The 14,265-nt window shown below is 41.9% G+C and overlaps 1 protein-coding gene and 1 long non-coding RNA gene across 2 annotated transcripts; both read left to right on the forward strand.

Moving 5' to 3' along the window:
- Positions 1-1,180: 1,180 nt before the first annotated feature.
- Positions 1,181-2,086, forward strand: LOC139334097 (uncharacterized). The gene is made up of 3 exons (XR_011602362.1): positions 1,181-1,360; positions 1,808-1,864; positions 2,029-2,086. It is a non-coding gene; the product is annotated as an uncharacterized lncRNA (long non-coding RNA).
- Positions 2,087-6,173: 4,087 nt separating this feature from the next.
- LOC139334399 (membrane-spanning 4-domains subfamily A member 3-like) lies at positions 6,174-14,004 on the forward strand. The gene is made up of 7 exons (XM_070967247.1): positions 6,174-6,262; positions 7,016-7,200; positions 7,459-7,575; positions 8,985-9,041; positions 11,213-11,413; positions 13,094-13,216; positions 13,339-14,004. The coding sequence occupies exons 2-7, from the start codon at positions 7,024-7,026 to the stop codon at positions 13,402-13,404; spliced, it is 741 nt and encodes a 246-aa protein (XP_070823348.1). The 5' UTR covers positions 6,174-6,262; positions 7,016-7,023; the 3' UTR covers positions 13,405-14,004.
- The last annotated feature ends 261 nt before the right edge of the window (positions 14,005-14,265 follow it).

Here is a 14,265-nt window from a genome sequence, read left to right on the forward strand (position 1 = left end):
CATGTGCAATTGCATCATATGTTTTTTTTTTTTTTTTTTAGCCTTTTCTCTTCACAGAGGATGGACAGAAGATGAAGAGAGCAAAGGAATAGGAAACGTTTTACTTACAGCAAACCCAGCTCACCCTTATTGTCTACTGTAGGTCTAAGTGGCTACAGAACCACGTTGACTGTTAGTCTAACTAGAGTCTCAAGAAACAAGTCATAGGAACACAGGGAGTCACCTGCTGTCAGTCCTGGGCAGCCCTATTGTGGCGTTTGGTAGGACCCACGGGCCTGATGCTAATTTCCCAGCAATTTTTTTTTTTTTGCTGTTTTTGGCTGTAAATACTGTTTATATATTTAGATATATCTGCTAAGTATATATAAGTATATATCTGAGCAGTTATCTGCTCAATGATTTTAGTCTCTGTTTTTAATTTTCCTTTAAATGTATTTTATTTTATTTTTATATTATAATTTCTTTCTTTCTTTCTTTCTTTCTTTCTTTGAAATGTATTTTCTATTTATGATTTTAATGTATTTTTGTGCTTCTGTAAAGCACTTTGAATTGCCTGGTGTATAAATTGTACTATACAAATAAATTTGCCTCATCTTGCCTTGCCTTATATTGTATTGTTATTATGTATTATATATTATGATACATATTATATAACTAGATTTTGTTTTACTTAGTTATATTTTTATTTTTATTCCTGTTTATATTTTTTGTTACTTTTTCTGAATAATTGTGTATACTGTACATCCTGTGTTTGCTGTATGTTTAATTGCTACTGCAAAAAAATGATTTCCCACATTGGGATCAATAAAGAAACTCTCTCAGTCTAAGTCTCTGGATATTTTCCTCATTAATGATTTAGCCCAGAGTCGCACTTTGTTCTGCACCACAGGGTTGCCCTCCAAATCAGAGTCACCTGGTAGCTGCAGTGACTGTACAGCTGTTTGTCCTTCATGCTGTGCTTCCTCCTCTGCAGACTCTGCATATTATGGTCGGGTTCCTCAACATCAGCCTCGGAGCGATCCTCTGCAGCAGTGTTTTTGGCTCTTGGTGGCAAATGACCATCTTGTTTCCTTTGTGGTACGGAGGAATGGAAAGAGAACTAATGCAGTATTTCTTTTTCTTCCTTTCTTCTTTTCAATCTTCTTTTCCCTTGTAAAATCTACATCTGTTTGCTCCCAAGTCTGGCTGTGGGCCATCAGAGTGCTTGGTGTAGGACCTTTCAAACCTGGTGTCGAAGGTGCTCAGTTCATCAGCTCGTCCAGTGGATGGGGTGATAGCACAGCTTTTCTTATGCTAATGAGTGTTTTCCAGGCGGCTGCAGGGTTGTTGGTGCTTGATCACGCTCCAGTCCTGGTCATATGTGAGCATACAGTGTCAGCACATGTGTTGCTGTTGTCTGTCAGTGCGCCCCATGCCGCCTTGAAGCACAGTCAGTTGCCTCAGGAGTCCATCGCTTTCCTGTCATCCAAGGGTTTAGGTCCTCATCAGTTGCCGTCTGTAGGGGCCAGCGGGGGTGGAGCAGAATCTTTTTACAGTGGGGTGAAAGTATTCCAGCTCCCTTTGTGTGTGGCCCAAGTGAACAGCTGCTTGTAGCACAGCTGTTTGTGTGAGAGACTACATGAGTTGAAATGTTCCATAACAGGAATGACTGAGTATAGCCGAGTTTTCCACAGAGGAAATCAGCCAGCGAGTGCTGTGTTTCTGAAGAGGGCGCTTGGCGGGGGAATGTAAACACCAGCGAGGATGATGGATGACGATCCTCTTGTATGTGGAAGTTTGAAGATTGTGCTCGTCCTCTTCCCTCTAGCTTATCCTTTTTGGCATCGTGAGCATCTTGTCTGAGAAGTACCCCAGTCCGTGTCTGGTGAGTAGTTCAGATTTCTAACATCCTCATGTCATCTTTCATTTTATTATCGTCTTATTGTTTTAATGCAAGTCAAATAAAACAGAGGAGAATTTTGCACTCGAGTGCGCTGTATGCTGTGGGTTTGTGTTGGTTGCACTTAATCTGTCGTGTCTTTATTTTAGGTCATCCTCAATGTGATTCTGAATGTGGCAGGACTTGGTTTTGCCATCACAGCCATCGTACTCTACAGCACTGATATAACAGAAATAAGGTATTGGTGGATGTGCCAACGTGGTTATCACAGCACACAATATGACACGGCATCCAGTCACGATGACATCATGGAGAAGAAGTGCTTTGAGGCCAGAGAAGTGGCTCTGGTAAGAGTCATCAGCAGCCAGATAAGTTGTAGCGTGATGGCGCTACCTGGTTTGATTTGCTCCTCCTTAGTTTGAGACAGTGGGAGACACTGGTGTCACTGAGTCATGTGGATGGTATTCTTGTTTGTTCGATACTCTTTCCTGTGAGTAAATAACCTGTCAGATATCCCGATCACTTAATGCTGTTTAGCTCTTCTCTTAGTTTTGTTTCATTTTGTTTATCACCCCGATTCCATAAAAGGCGAGATGCTGTGTAAGATCAAAAAAACAGACTGTGATCATTTGCCATAAAGTCAACTGGAAACAGCACAAAGACGATATATTTAACGACTGAGCTTCATTGATTTTTGTAAATATCTGTTTATTCTGAATTTGAAGCAGCAACACGTTTCAGACAAGTTGGGACAGGAGCAACTAAAGACTGGGAAAGATGTGGAACGCTCCAAAAACACCTGTTTGGAACATTCCACAGGTAAACAGGCTGATTGGTAACAGGTGATAGTATCATGATTGGGTACGAAAGGGGCGTCCTGGAAAGGCTCAGTCATTCACAGCCAGGATGGAGCGACGTTCACCACTTTGTGAACACATGATTGGACGAAGGATGTTACTACATGAGCTCAGGAACACGTCGTAAAACGTGTTTGTTAAACAGAGCTCATTTGTGAATGATTGGATTCTGGTTTTATTTATCTTTTATTCAGAGTCCCAACGTCATGGAATCGGGGTTGTATTATCCTTTGGGAGATTTCCTTTTGTGCCTCTAGCAGCCATCATTACAAAAAGACATTACAGCTAAAGACAGAAATTGAACAGCAGAGTGCTCCACAACAACAACAACAACAACAACAACAACAACAACAACAACCAACAATCAAGAATTAAGCACAACAACATCACACGAGCTGTGCTGGAAGGCATGAAGGATCTGTGGGCATGAGAAGTCAGTGAAGTACCTCCACCCTGATGGAGACACATTAACACTGTTTGCAGAGAGCAGGAAGTTAAAAGGCTCTCTGCAGATGATCAATAGAAGAGAATCAATATGTCTGTCTGTTCCAAATGTTTGAAGCCATCCTCTCCTTTTCACCCCTATTCTGACAAAGACAGTAATCCAACCGAGCTGTTTCCATGACTAATGGAAATGAACATTAGACTCGTATTCCGGGTGGCACGGTGGCGCAGCAGGTAGTGCACATGCCTCACAGCAAGAAGGCTGTCGGTTCGGTCCCGGGTCAGTTTTCTGTGTGAAGTTTGCATGTTCTTCCCGTGCATGCGTGGATTCTCTCTGGGCACTCCGGGAAGGTCGGGTATAGAAGCTGAATGAATGACTGATATTCCTGTTCACAAGCTGCTGTGCATACTCCGATGAACAAACATGGCCTCCCTCTTTCATCTTTCAACCTCCTTCTTGAAAAAGGCCACTGCTGTAATACTTGCACATATCAGAAAACCTGTTGAAGTGTTTCATAATGTTTTAAAAGTGGGCGTGTTTCTCCCTCCGACTAGAAGTGGATGCTTTTCTTTTGTGCCTGCCTCTCCATCTCAGCCTCTCAAGCTGTTCGCGAAGCAATGCACAGAGCTGATGGTGAACAGGCAAGAGGCTGCGTGTCGTAAACTGCGGTAAAAACGCCCACTGAGACGTTTATTCTCAATGTGCCACACATGTCCAAAGAATGCTCCTAAAATCTGGATAATATCAGCATATCCTGCAGGTCTAAGGCTCCTTTCAGAATAAGGCCTAATTTCAAAAATCCAACCAGAATATGATGTTTACATGACCCTTATGGAATTGGGGATATTGTCATATTGAGAATAATAGTGGAGTATTAGTGTGCATGTAAACGCCATCAGTGTAATCCATCAGTGAAAACAGGACTCCACCCATCTCATGCTTCAACAGTTCACGTCTTGCAGCAGCAACCTTTCTGTTAAACCATGTGATCTTATAATATTAATTACAGAAGAAAAGTTCCAACGTTTGTTCTGCACCTCACTGAGAAAACGAACTAACACTGTTCTTTCAACACTCCTCATACAACACACGTCAAGGACACTGTACAGTAAGAATTTAAGACCAGCGCTTTGGATATTTTTGAAAAAGGCATTTTAAGTGGAGATTTCCTGGCGGCACACCTACTTCCCAAAGGCTGACGGCCAGAAACGTCACGGTGCGGTACAGTAAGGCAGTACAGGTGGAGTGCAGGGTCTCTGCAGATAGACACACCCCTCTCCTGAGTCAAAAGTGATGAATGAGATGAATGAGTCTCTTCATTGTTCTTCAAGATCTTAAAGTAAACACTTTTTTGTGTCCCGCCGGATGTTTATGAAAGGCGTCGGGGCTGTGCTGATCGTTCTGTCCGTCCTGGAGCTCTGCGTCCTCATCAGCTGCGTCGTCCTGGGGATCAGAGCTCTGAGGAGCAGTAAGAAGAGAGAAGACATGCCGGAGACTGCAAGCTCATGTCTGACTGTAGGACCTGTGGTTTACACAGGAAAGGTTCAATGAACGCAAATGCTCCGGTTTTTCTTTTCCTAAAGTGCATTAATGAATAAATCAATTCTAAAAAGATGTGTCTAAAGTGGGAAGAGAGAAGTCTAGCCTACAGTCATTCCTGCTGGAAGCAGTGCAGTTCATGAGTGTGTGTCAGGTGTGAATAAGACTATTCTCAAAGGTTTGACTGTGTCTGCTCCTTTTTATGGGCTTTACTGAAACTATTTTTCTCTTTTAGGGCACTGATTACCCAGAACAATACAAAAAAACCACTGGAGGAACTTACCACTAATCCTAAAGCCTAAAGGGAAATCTCTCCTTTGTGGTACTATAATCCTGTATGACTGCATGATTTACACAAATTATCAGGTACAGTCTCTGCCAAGCTTCTGCTTTTTTCCTGCGAGGGTAGCTTAAAAGCACTTACACTAATTTTTAGTATTTTCGATCATTGTCTGCTGCTGTTATATCTGCTGCTGTCCATTTATCCTATGTTGGTGTTAAATGTGTGCCTTACAATCAGTATGTCTGTAGATAAAAGGGAAGTTAATGCACATGTGTGTGACACTGATGGACTGACTATTTGCTATTTTACAATATTGAGCCTTTAAAAAATAAAGGCGTCAAACCAACTGAGTGTTTAATATTTGATTGTTTGTCTTCCTGCCATCTGTTGTAAAGAAGTCTTTATTGGTTGGTCTCTGGTCTCCACGCTGTCATCTATTAACGGGTCATATTCATTTATTTTCTTGTGTTTTTAATGTGCAATGAACAAATTAAATCCATCCTAATCTTTCAAATGTTACATACACTTCCATGCTATGTCTTTATGTATTTAATATATATATTATATATATTATATAAATATATTATATATAAATATAAATCAATTCAATAAAATTAAAAGAATTAAGTGTTTTGGACTTTTTTCCTGGAAACTGCATTCAGATAATCAGTCAGTGAGATAAAGTGGAAACATACAGATGCAGTCAAAGGTTTGGACACACCACTGGGTTGAAGATGTGTGTGTGAAGCATCCATGCTTTACAGTTCATAGCTTCTTTGCAGCAGCATCCATATCCGAGGCGTTTATTATATTCTTCCTGGCTTATATTCTACTTCTGCAGTGCAAAGACAAACCATTGACTGAGAAGGTGTGTGCAAACTTTTGACTGGTGCTGCAATTCAACAGCTAAATGTGACAAATGAAATCAAGACGCCGATCGTCTGCGTGAAGAATGTGGCCTCATGGCCTCCAGATTTCCAGCTGCTGATGTTGTCACCTCCTTTTCTCTGTTTTCGGTGGTAAGAATAGCACTTCAGAGCATCATCAAGCCAGGGTGTTCACAATTTAGGCTCAGCCGAATGATCATCAAAGGGTTAAGTTGCTATCAGGCCACAAAATTTAGGGAGGTACTTCTAGGAACAGGGTGGCAGCAGTTCCCCTCGTCCAAACAACGGAGCAACAAACACCCCAGCAGCCGGAGCTCGTCTGGTGGAGCACCATCATCGAGGTTTTGCTTCTACTCTAACACACACAAAAAAGTAAGTCTTGTTGTTTGATGTTTGAATCCTAGAATAACTTATTTTTTAAAGCCTAATTACATTTTAGCCAGGTTTTAATGTGCATGTGGTCCAGCACTGCTAAGAACTCAAAGGAAGATGCATGAACTTCTCAGGAGCGGGAAAGGTGTGTCCGGTGGTCGTTTCTGTTAAAATCTGGACAAACCATGTAAAGTCCAAGATGATGCAGAACATTTCGTTCACTGACTGCAGGGCTGCTCGGATACACTGTGCTCAGGTTCTTTATTGTCATTTGCATCTGACCTTAGACATTAGAAAGCTCCCTGCAGGACCATCAGACCTTAACCGCCTGTTTCCACAGGCAGCACGCCTCCTGCTTACTAAACTTTGAGTTAAACTTTGAGTGCAGAATTTGTAGAATGCCACTTTAATCTCAATCACATGACAGAGTGGAATCTGTGCACATCTGTTTAACAGCCCTTAGTTGCAATAGCTGGGCGCCTGTCTCGCCATGCAGTCAGCGTTTTAGAAACATCACTCTCAGACTCACCACCAAAACCCTAACCCTTCACACCGTCATGCCTGTGCAACTGCAAAGTGGAGAAAAATGATGTGAAACTGTTTGTTGGTGGGAATCGGAAACAAACCAGTGCTGTGTAAGACGAAAGGAAGGAAATGCCAGCCACTGAGTTTAAGGTTAGTTGAAGGTCATTTAAGGTGAAAGAAACCCGATTCTGCAGATTTCAAGTTTGTGTCCTCTCTTGTCTCTTTCAGCAGGCAAGATGTCTGTGACCAGGACAATGGTGGATGGGCTCAATGTGTTCACAGTGACCTCTGACCCCCATAGCCTTTGTCCTCCGCTGTGTCAAATCCTCAAAGGCCTTTGCCACACCCCTGCATGCTGCTCTGTGTCTCAGGCCCTGAAGCGGGTCCAGAATGCGTCTATGTCTCTACTGGGGGTGAGATATGTTTGAAGCTGCTCTGTGAACTTCAGCTTTGAAGTCTTTCTGTGTGTTTTGTCATAAAAGTTTCTGTATTACGCAGTCAGGGCTCTGTACCTGCCTTGCGATAGTGATCAGTTTGTAGGTAAGCTACCGTAGAAAACACCAACAGTTGGTTCTGCAGCACACGGCTCCTCTCTCATTAACTTTAACTGTCACCTGGTAAGTGCAGTGATGCTGTACAGCTGTCTGTTGTTCATGTTTCCTCCTCCACAGGCTCTGCATTTTGTCGTTGGGTTGCTCACCATTGGCCTCGCATGCGTCGTTGGTAGTGGCGGCGCCACTTGGGACGGATTTGGACACAGCTTGTTTCCCCTTTGGATCGGAGGAATGGTGAGGAAGCTTGTTTTAATGGTGACCAAGCGCCAAACCCTGGTGCAAAAAAATGAAGCAAAGGCCAAAAACTGCAGTACCTCAAATAGCCACTTGAGGCTGGCTCCAAAAGCGAGTCAATACCCATAGACTCCCATATTAAAATGTCCCACTTTACAGCAGAAATAAACATGTTTACAGCCTGCTACAAAAAAAGTTTTGGTCTCTAAAGCTGATTTCCCCGTTTGTAACAATTGTGCAGTGACTCTTCAGAAAACATTTAAATTATACCTTAAAGTCATGCACAATTATGGGCATGGCTGCTTTGAGTGACTGCTAATCGCTAGGTTTCAGCAACCAGGCTTCATTCAGCCTCAGCTTCACCCACTCTGCACCTCTTTGCCAATTTTTGGATTAGCCGGGAGTTTAGTCAGGCGCTGCCAAGATTGCGACAGCTACAGCCGCTGACACTGAGCTTCACAACTGCTCTTCAGAAACCTGTGGCTGACGTCACAGAGACCACAGCTGTGTGAGGTCCAGACGCACTCTGAGCTCACTTTGAAATGGGGCCTCATGGTTTATCATTCCAGCATCAACGCACATTTTCCAGGACTAATCTTCAAGAAAGTTCTACCTGATGTTACATAATTACATAATTAATTACATTTTGTCAGATTTAAGGGTTCTTGGATGCACTTCATCACTTTATCAAACAACCAAAGCTGGCCCCACTATAGTAGTCACCACTAGTGTTTTGTTTTTCCAGCTCCATGAAAGGTTTTGGACACTGTCATACAGTAAATTGCTGTGTTGCACATAGACCTTTCTGTTGCATGTGGGGTGTGTAACTGGTTGCAGACTCAGCTACTCCCTATTTAAGATGGCCTCTCATTGTCTCGACCCATTTGCTTGATGAGGCTCTAGCTACATATACGACTCTGAACAGATATGGATGATGAGCTGCAACCTCATTGGTCGATGGAGGCATACAACTGTGAGGCGGTAATTCTAGTTATTTATAGTTATTTATGTTTTAATGAAGCAATTCTGGCTAAGAAGCTTAGTGAGCACCTTTTCAGCCATAACATGTGGCTGTCCAGCACACAGACAAGCTAACTGACTGACTCCTTAGCTGCCAGTTCAGTGTCACCAGCAACCAAGGGACCTTTTCAGTCTCATCTTGGATCCAGGTGTCACATCTTGTTTTCATCCACCTGCTGACATTGAGAAGTTCGGCACTCAGTGTTCTTTAAACTACGCAGCTCTGACATTAATTATTAAGTGTGAGTGTGTGACGAGGGTCACCTGTAGTTTCCCTGTTGATGCTCAGAATACAAAGATGCTTCATAAGAGAAATTACATGTATGAGGTGTAATGTTTGTGTGGAAGACTGGAAGTGTAAGGATCTTCTTTGTTGTGTTTTTCTCCAGTTTATGTTACTTGGTCTCCTGAGCATCTTGTCTGAGAAGTGCCCCACTCCATGTCTGGTGAGTGGTTCAGCCTTAACATCCTCATGTCATCTTAGGGTGAATCCCATTTCTCTTTTCTACCCCTACCCCTTAGCCCTACCCCTTGTCCCTTGCCCCTTGAAACGGAGTGCCAAGGGGTAGGGCTGAAAGTCAACCCCTCCGAATTGGGACACCCCTTCGACAATCGCGTACGTCATCAGTAGTCGCCGCTGCCTCTTACGTAGGCAGATGCGACAAGCTAATGCTACCGTCACATTCGATTTGTGTATGACATTCCTGCATGTTGTATCCCACAATGCTATCAATGTAACTGAATACCAGCAGCGAGGTTGCCAAAGTTATTATTGATAACGTTATCACTGCAGATTATCAGGCTGCCCACAGAGCACCGCTAGTGGCATTCAGGCTGGCAACGGTAACCACGTAACTGAAGCCTCGACTACTATCGATTTTTTTCGGGTTTTTTTTTTTTTTAACAAGGAAAATGACCACTACACATTGAAACAACGTTAAAATAGACAATAAAGTGGTTTTCGTACATTTTAAAACTTCGTTCATGGAGAAAATACCGGTCTTGCAAGGCATTCTGAGAAATCTGTCGTACCCCTCCATTTGGAGGGGTACATAGCCCTACCACTTCCCCCTACCCCTCCGTCACAATGGGAATTGGGACACCCCTACCCCTCCACGTGAACGTGCAAAACGGAGGGGTAGGGCCAAGGGGGAGGGCCAAGGGGTGAAATGGGATTCAGCCTTATTCTCCTTTTAGTTCTGTCGTGGAATGTGAAGGCCAAATGCACAAACCACAATCAGGTCCAAAACACTCAAAAATAGCCGTCCAATTGTTTTCAAAGAAATCCTTCTTTTTTAACGAAATGCCCAATAAAGATAAAAATTGTAAAAATCCAATAAAGATAAAGGGTGTTGAATAAAAATAGAGGATGTCCAATAAAAATGAAAACGAATCGAATAGAATAAAAAGGTGTCTGATAAGAAGTCCGATAAGAGTCTGATGAGAATAAAACTCTGCAGGAGTCAGAAGTCCGAGGAGCAAAAATACTTTATTGCGCACAACAAAAGGGAACACGCTCAGAAACACAAAAAGTGCAATCCTGACGAGCTCCGAAGTACAATGGTCAGTGCTCTATTTTTATACACTTCAGCTTGGTGTTTACCACGCCCCGTGGGCATCTTTTGTTTTTTTATGAGTTGCTTCTCATCTTACACCATGAGGTCATCTCAGGGCAGCCGCTCTGACCTTAAAATCCCCTATCTTTCCCAGATTTTCATTGTTACATCAAAGGTGCATCCCAAGGAGGCAGTCCATTTATTTTTCTCTCTATTCTTCCCAAATTACATCATTATCTTTTGGTTTTTGTTTCATACTTAAAGTAAAAAGTTTACAACTTTATTGCTGGCACAGAGTGGATAACAAAAAACATAAAAACAATACTTTGGTCATTAAGTGCACATAAAGCGATTATGAGAACTTTCAATCCATCAGTGATTATAGTAAACACACAATTATAAAGAATATATGCTTTAAGGTTACTTCAGGACAGCGAGGTTATGTTAGGTCACACAGGGTAGCAGCTGCCCAAACACCTGCAAGGCCACGAAGGGGGGTTTGAAGATGAGGGAGTTTCGAGGAAGGGGGTTTCAAAATCTCGGGCTGCAAACACTGTCCTCAAAATCTCAGACCATGAGCATTCTCCTTCCGTCATATCCATGATCACGCCGCCTTCTGTCTCAGTGTATCACAGATTCGTGCTCAGTATATCGGCTGTGGCCAGGGGTCATTCTGAGGGCAGTGCATCACAATAACACACTTCATCAGAGCTACTATAATATAATGCTCAACAAATCTATCTTCTTCAGTCATTTGCTACCATTGATTATAACATTATATTCTATTTCTCCAGTGAATACACGACATCATCACATATCTGTTAGAAAAATTTACACTACTGTTCCAGACAAATAAAATGGAGAACTTTGCACTTGGTACATGTAACGTCACATATCCCTCAACAGTATACACACCCACGTTGTCTCACATGTATACAGTGTGTATTTCCACTGGAGAGGGTAGAATATAGATTCAGTGTCTTGCTCCAAGGGTCTGTGACTTTTTATTATTGCCTGTTGTTGGTTTGTCTTTACTTTAACGGACAAATCTTGTATTTTAGGTCCTCGCCAATGTGATTCTGAATGTTATAGGACTTCCTCTGGCCATTATATCCATCGTACTCTACTGCATCAGTATGGCAAAAATACAGCTGTGGTGGATGTGCCATTTACATGAATATCCAGAACAAAGTACGCCAGCTCCATCTCTTGATCAGCAGATCATGATGGATAGATGTTTGCGGGGCGAAGACCTGGTTCTGGTAAGTGTGGAAAATGTCAGCTCAGCACTCAAAATACGGCTTGTTTGACCGCTGAGTGGAAAATAGAGGGTTTTAATTATTTCACAGGTATTGTCTTAAAAGTTACCGTCCATGTTGATTACGAAGAGCATCTCAACACGAGTTTCCAGCAGGCTTCACGGAGAGTAAAGTCATAAATAAGAAATGTTAAAGGATCAGTGTGAGAACCTGCAGTGCAAAACTTGTTAAAAATGCAAAAGGCCAGTGATTGATTTGTCCGTTCGGGGCTACTGTAGAAACACAGCATGGACCAAACAATCTGCACATATAGAGAACTCATGTCTTCCATATTCAGCCAATAGATTCCCCTAAATCTTACACACTGGTCCTTTAAATAATTTGTTTTTATTCATCAAAAAAAATAAAAAATAAATTGGGCAAAAATTCCAAATGTGAGCTGGTTGTACCCTCTGAAATGTGAGAATTTGTAGCTTTTCTCGAATTCATATGATTGTAAACTGAGTATTTTGGGGGTTTGACTCTTGGATGGACAAAACAATCAATTTGAAGATGTCGCCTTGATCTCAGGGAAGTTGTGATTGGCTGTTCTTCTGTCATTCTGACAAAACGATTGGCAGAAGAAAAGAAACTGACAAAGGAACAGAGCAGTTGTGGAAGCCCTTTGCAGTCACTGAGGATTTTTTTTGGGGGGGGGGGCTTATCTTCTAATTATGACTTCCATACCTCATAATCAGCACTTACTATCTCATAATTATGAGATCCTGATCTTGTAATTAGATCAGGTCTTTTACTGATGCTGCTGTAAATTGGAATTAATAAAGGTATATTGAATTGAATTGAATTGAATTGAATTGAATTGAATTGAATTGAATTGAATTGAATTGAATTGAATTGGTTATCAATCATCACTGTTTGAGACGACAGAGGCATGGTGGCTCTACCTGATATAATTAGCTTTTATTTCCTCCTCAGTCGGGAGCAGTGGGAGATATTCAAATGATTATTAGCACAGTATTCTGTGCCTTGAGTAAATAGCCAATCAGATGTCCCGATGACTTAATGCAGCCATGTTGACGTTGTTGATGTTGTGATGTGAAATAAAGCAGTATTATCCTGTATTGTTCTTTAGTTATTGTTATTATCTGCTGTCTGTAAGCTAAATCTCCCCTCAGGAACATTAAAGCTGTACTCTCGCAGTGACAATATCATAATCAACACAATTAGGATTTCGACAGAGGACCTCTGATCTGCTCAGAGTCGCTCTGTTCATTCAGCAGCAGCTAAACCAGTACGAGAAGCTTCCTGGATACAAAGCCATCTATCAGAAATGCATCCAAGCTGTCAGAATATGTCACCCTGAAAACTATTGTACCATCTGGTAACAGCTGTCAGAGTGAAACATGTTTGAGCAGCAATATAGCTGAAATTCCTCCTGAAGTCACAGAATCTGATGGGTCATAAATATGGTGTAACATGTCATCTAATAATCATGAGATCTTTTCTTCTAAGTATGAGATAGTAAGTCATAATTATGAGCTACAGAAGCCATAATTACCAGATAATGTCTCCTCTTTTTTCCTTCAGGGAATGAATATGACTCTGTAATAATTATCTGCAGCCTGAAATAAAAGTCAATAAGAAATACACAATGTTTCATTTAGTTTTATTTTTTCCCACCAGACGTTCATGATAGGCATGCACGCTTTGCTGATTATCCTCACTGTCCTGGAGCTCTGCGTCATCATCAGCTGCATCGTGTTGGGGGTCAAAGGCCTGAAGGGTCGTGAGACCAGTGAAAACATGGTACAGTCTGCAAACTCATATCTTACTGCAGAACCTGTTGCTTACAAACGCTCCACTTTTCCTTTTTTTGAGTGTGTCTGCGCCTTTTTATGTGCTTTACAGATATTATTTTTCTCTTTTAGAGCACTCAAGGCCCAGAACCCCGCAGAACACTGCTGGAGGAAGGCAACACTTACCCCCCAGCCTAAAGGAAAATCTCTGCTTTGTGTAATCCTGCGCATGTATACCGTTGACTGTACGTATTGTAACATTAATGATTTACACAAATTATCAGTTCTGGTCTTTTCCCACGAGCGTTGCTTAAAAATGTTTGCACTTATTTTTTTGATAATCATCTGCACTGCTGTCCATTTCATTCTCTGTTGAGTGTATTTTTTAATAACTGTTCCCATTTATTATGATTTTCTATTCATTACTGTGTCTCACGGTCAGTATGTCTGTAGGTAACAGGGAGTTCATGCGTGTGTGTGTGTGTGTGTGTGTGTGTGTGTGTGTGTGTGTGTGTGTGTGTTGTGGGGACTAGCCATCCTTATGGGGACAAAACAGAAGCCCCCATAACATGAATCATTACATTTTACAATGAAGACTTGAGTAAAGGTTAAATGAATGTAAGTCTATGTAATGTCCCCAATAGTGACGGAAACACCTCTGTGTCTGTGTGTATGCGTGTGCGTGTGTGTATAAACTGTTTAAGCTCTTATCAATGAACGGGACATATTTACCGACAACCCTGTTTCCAAAAAAATTATTTCGCTGTGTAAAACGTAAATAAAAAGTTTTACAAAGTGTTCCGAGCTCATGTAGTCATATCCTTTATCCAATCATGTGTTCACAAAGTGGTGAACCTCGCTCCATCCTCGCCTGTGAATGACTGAGCCTTTCCAGGATGCCCCTTTTATACCCAATCATGATACTCTCACCTGTTACCAATGAGCCTGTTTACCTGTGGAATGATCCAAACAGGTGTTTTTGGAGCGTTCCTCATCTTTCCCAGTCTTTAGTTGATCCTGTTCCAACTTGTTTGAAACGTGTTTTTGCATCAGATTCAG

Source organism: Chaetodon trifascialis, chromosome 7 (assembly GCF_039877785.1).
Source record: "Chaetodon trifascialis isolate fChaTrf1 chromosome 7, fChaTrf1.hap1, whole genome shotgun sequence".
NCBI classification, from domain to species: Eukaryota; Metazoa; Chordata; class Actinopteri; order Chaetodontiformes; family Chaetodontidae; genus Chaetodon; species Chaetodon trifascialis.

What these genes read in the sequence shown, in the direction of transcription:
- LOC139334399 (XM_070967247.1), top strand. Translation starts at nt 7,024, where the DNA reads ATGTCTGTGACCAGGACAATGGTGGATGGGCTCAATGTGTTCACAGTG. An exon ending in CGTCTATGTCTCTACTGGGG is followed by an intron (nt 7,201 to 7,458) that starts GTGAGATATGTT and finishes CCTCCTCCACAG; the next exon opens with GCTCTGCATTTTGTCGTTGG. An exon ending in GTGAGACCAGTGAAAACATG is followed by an intron (nt 13,217 to 13,338) that starts GTACAGTCTGCA and finishes TTTCTCTTTTAG; the next exon opens with AGCACTCAAGGCCCAGAACC.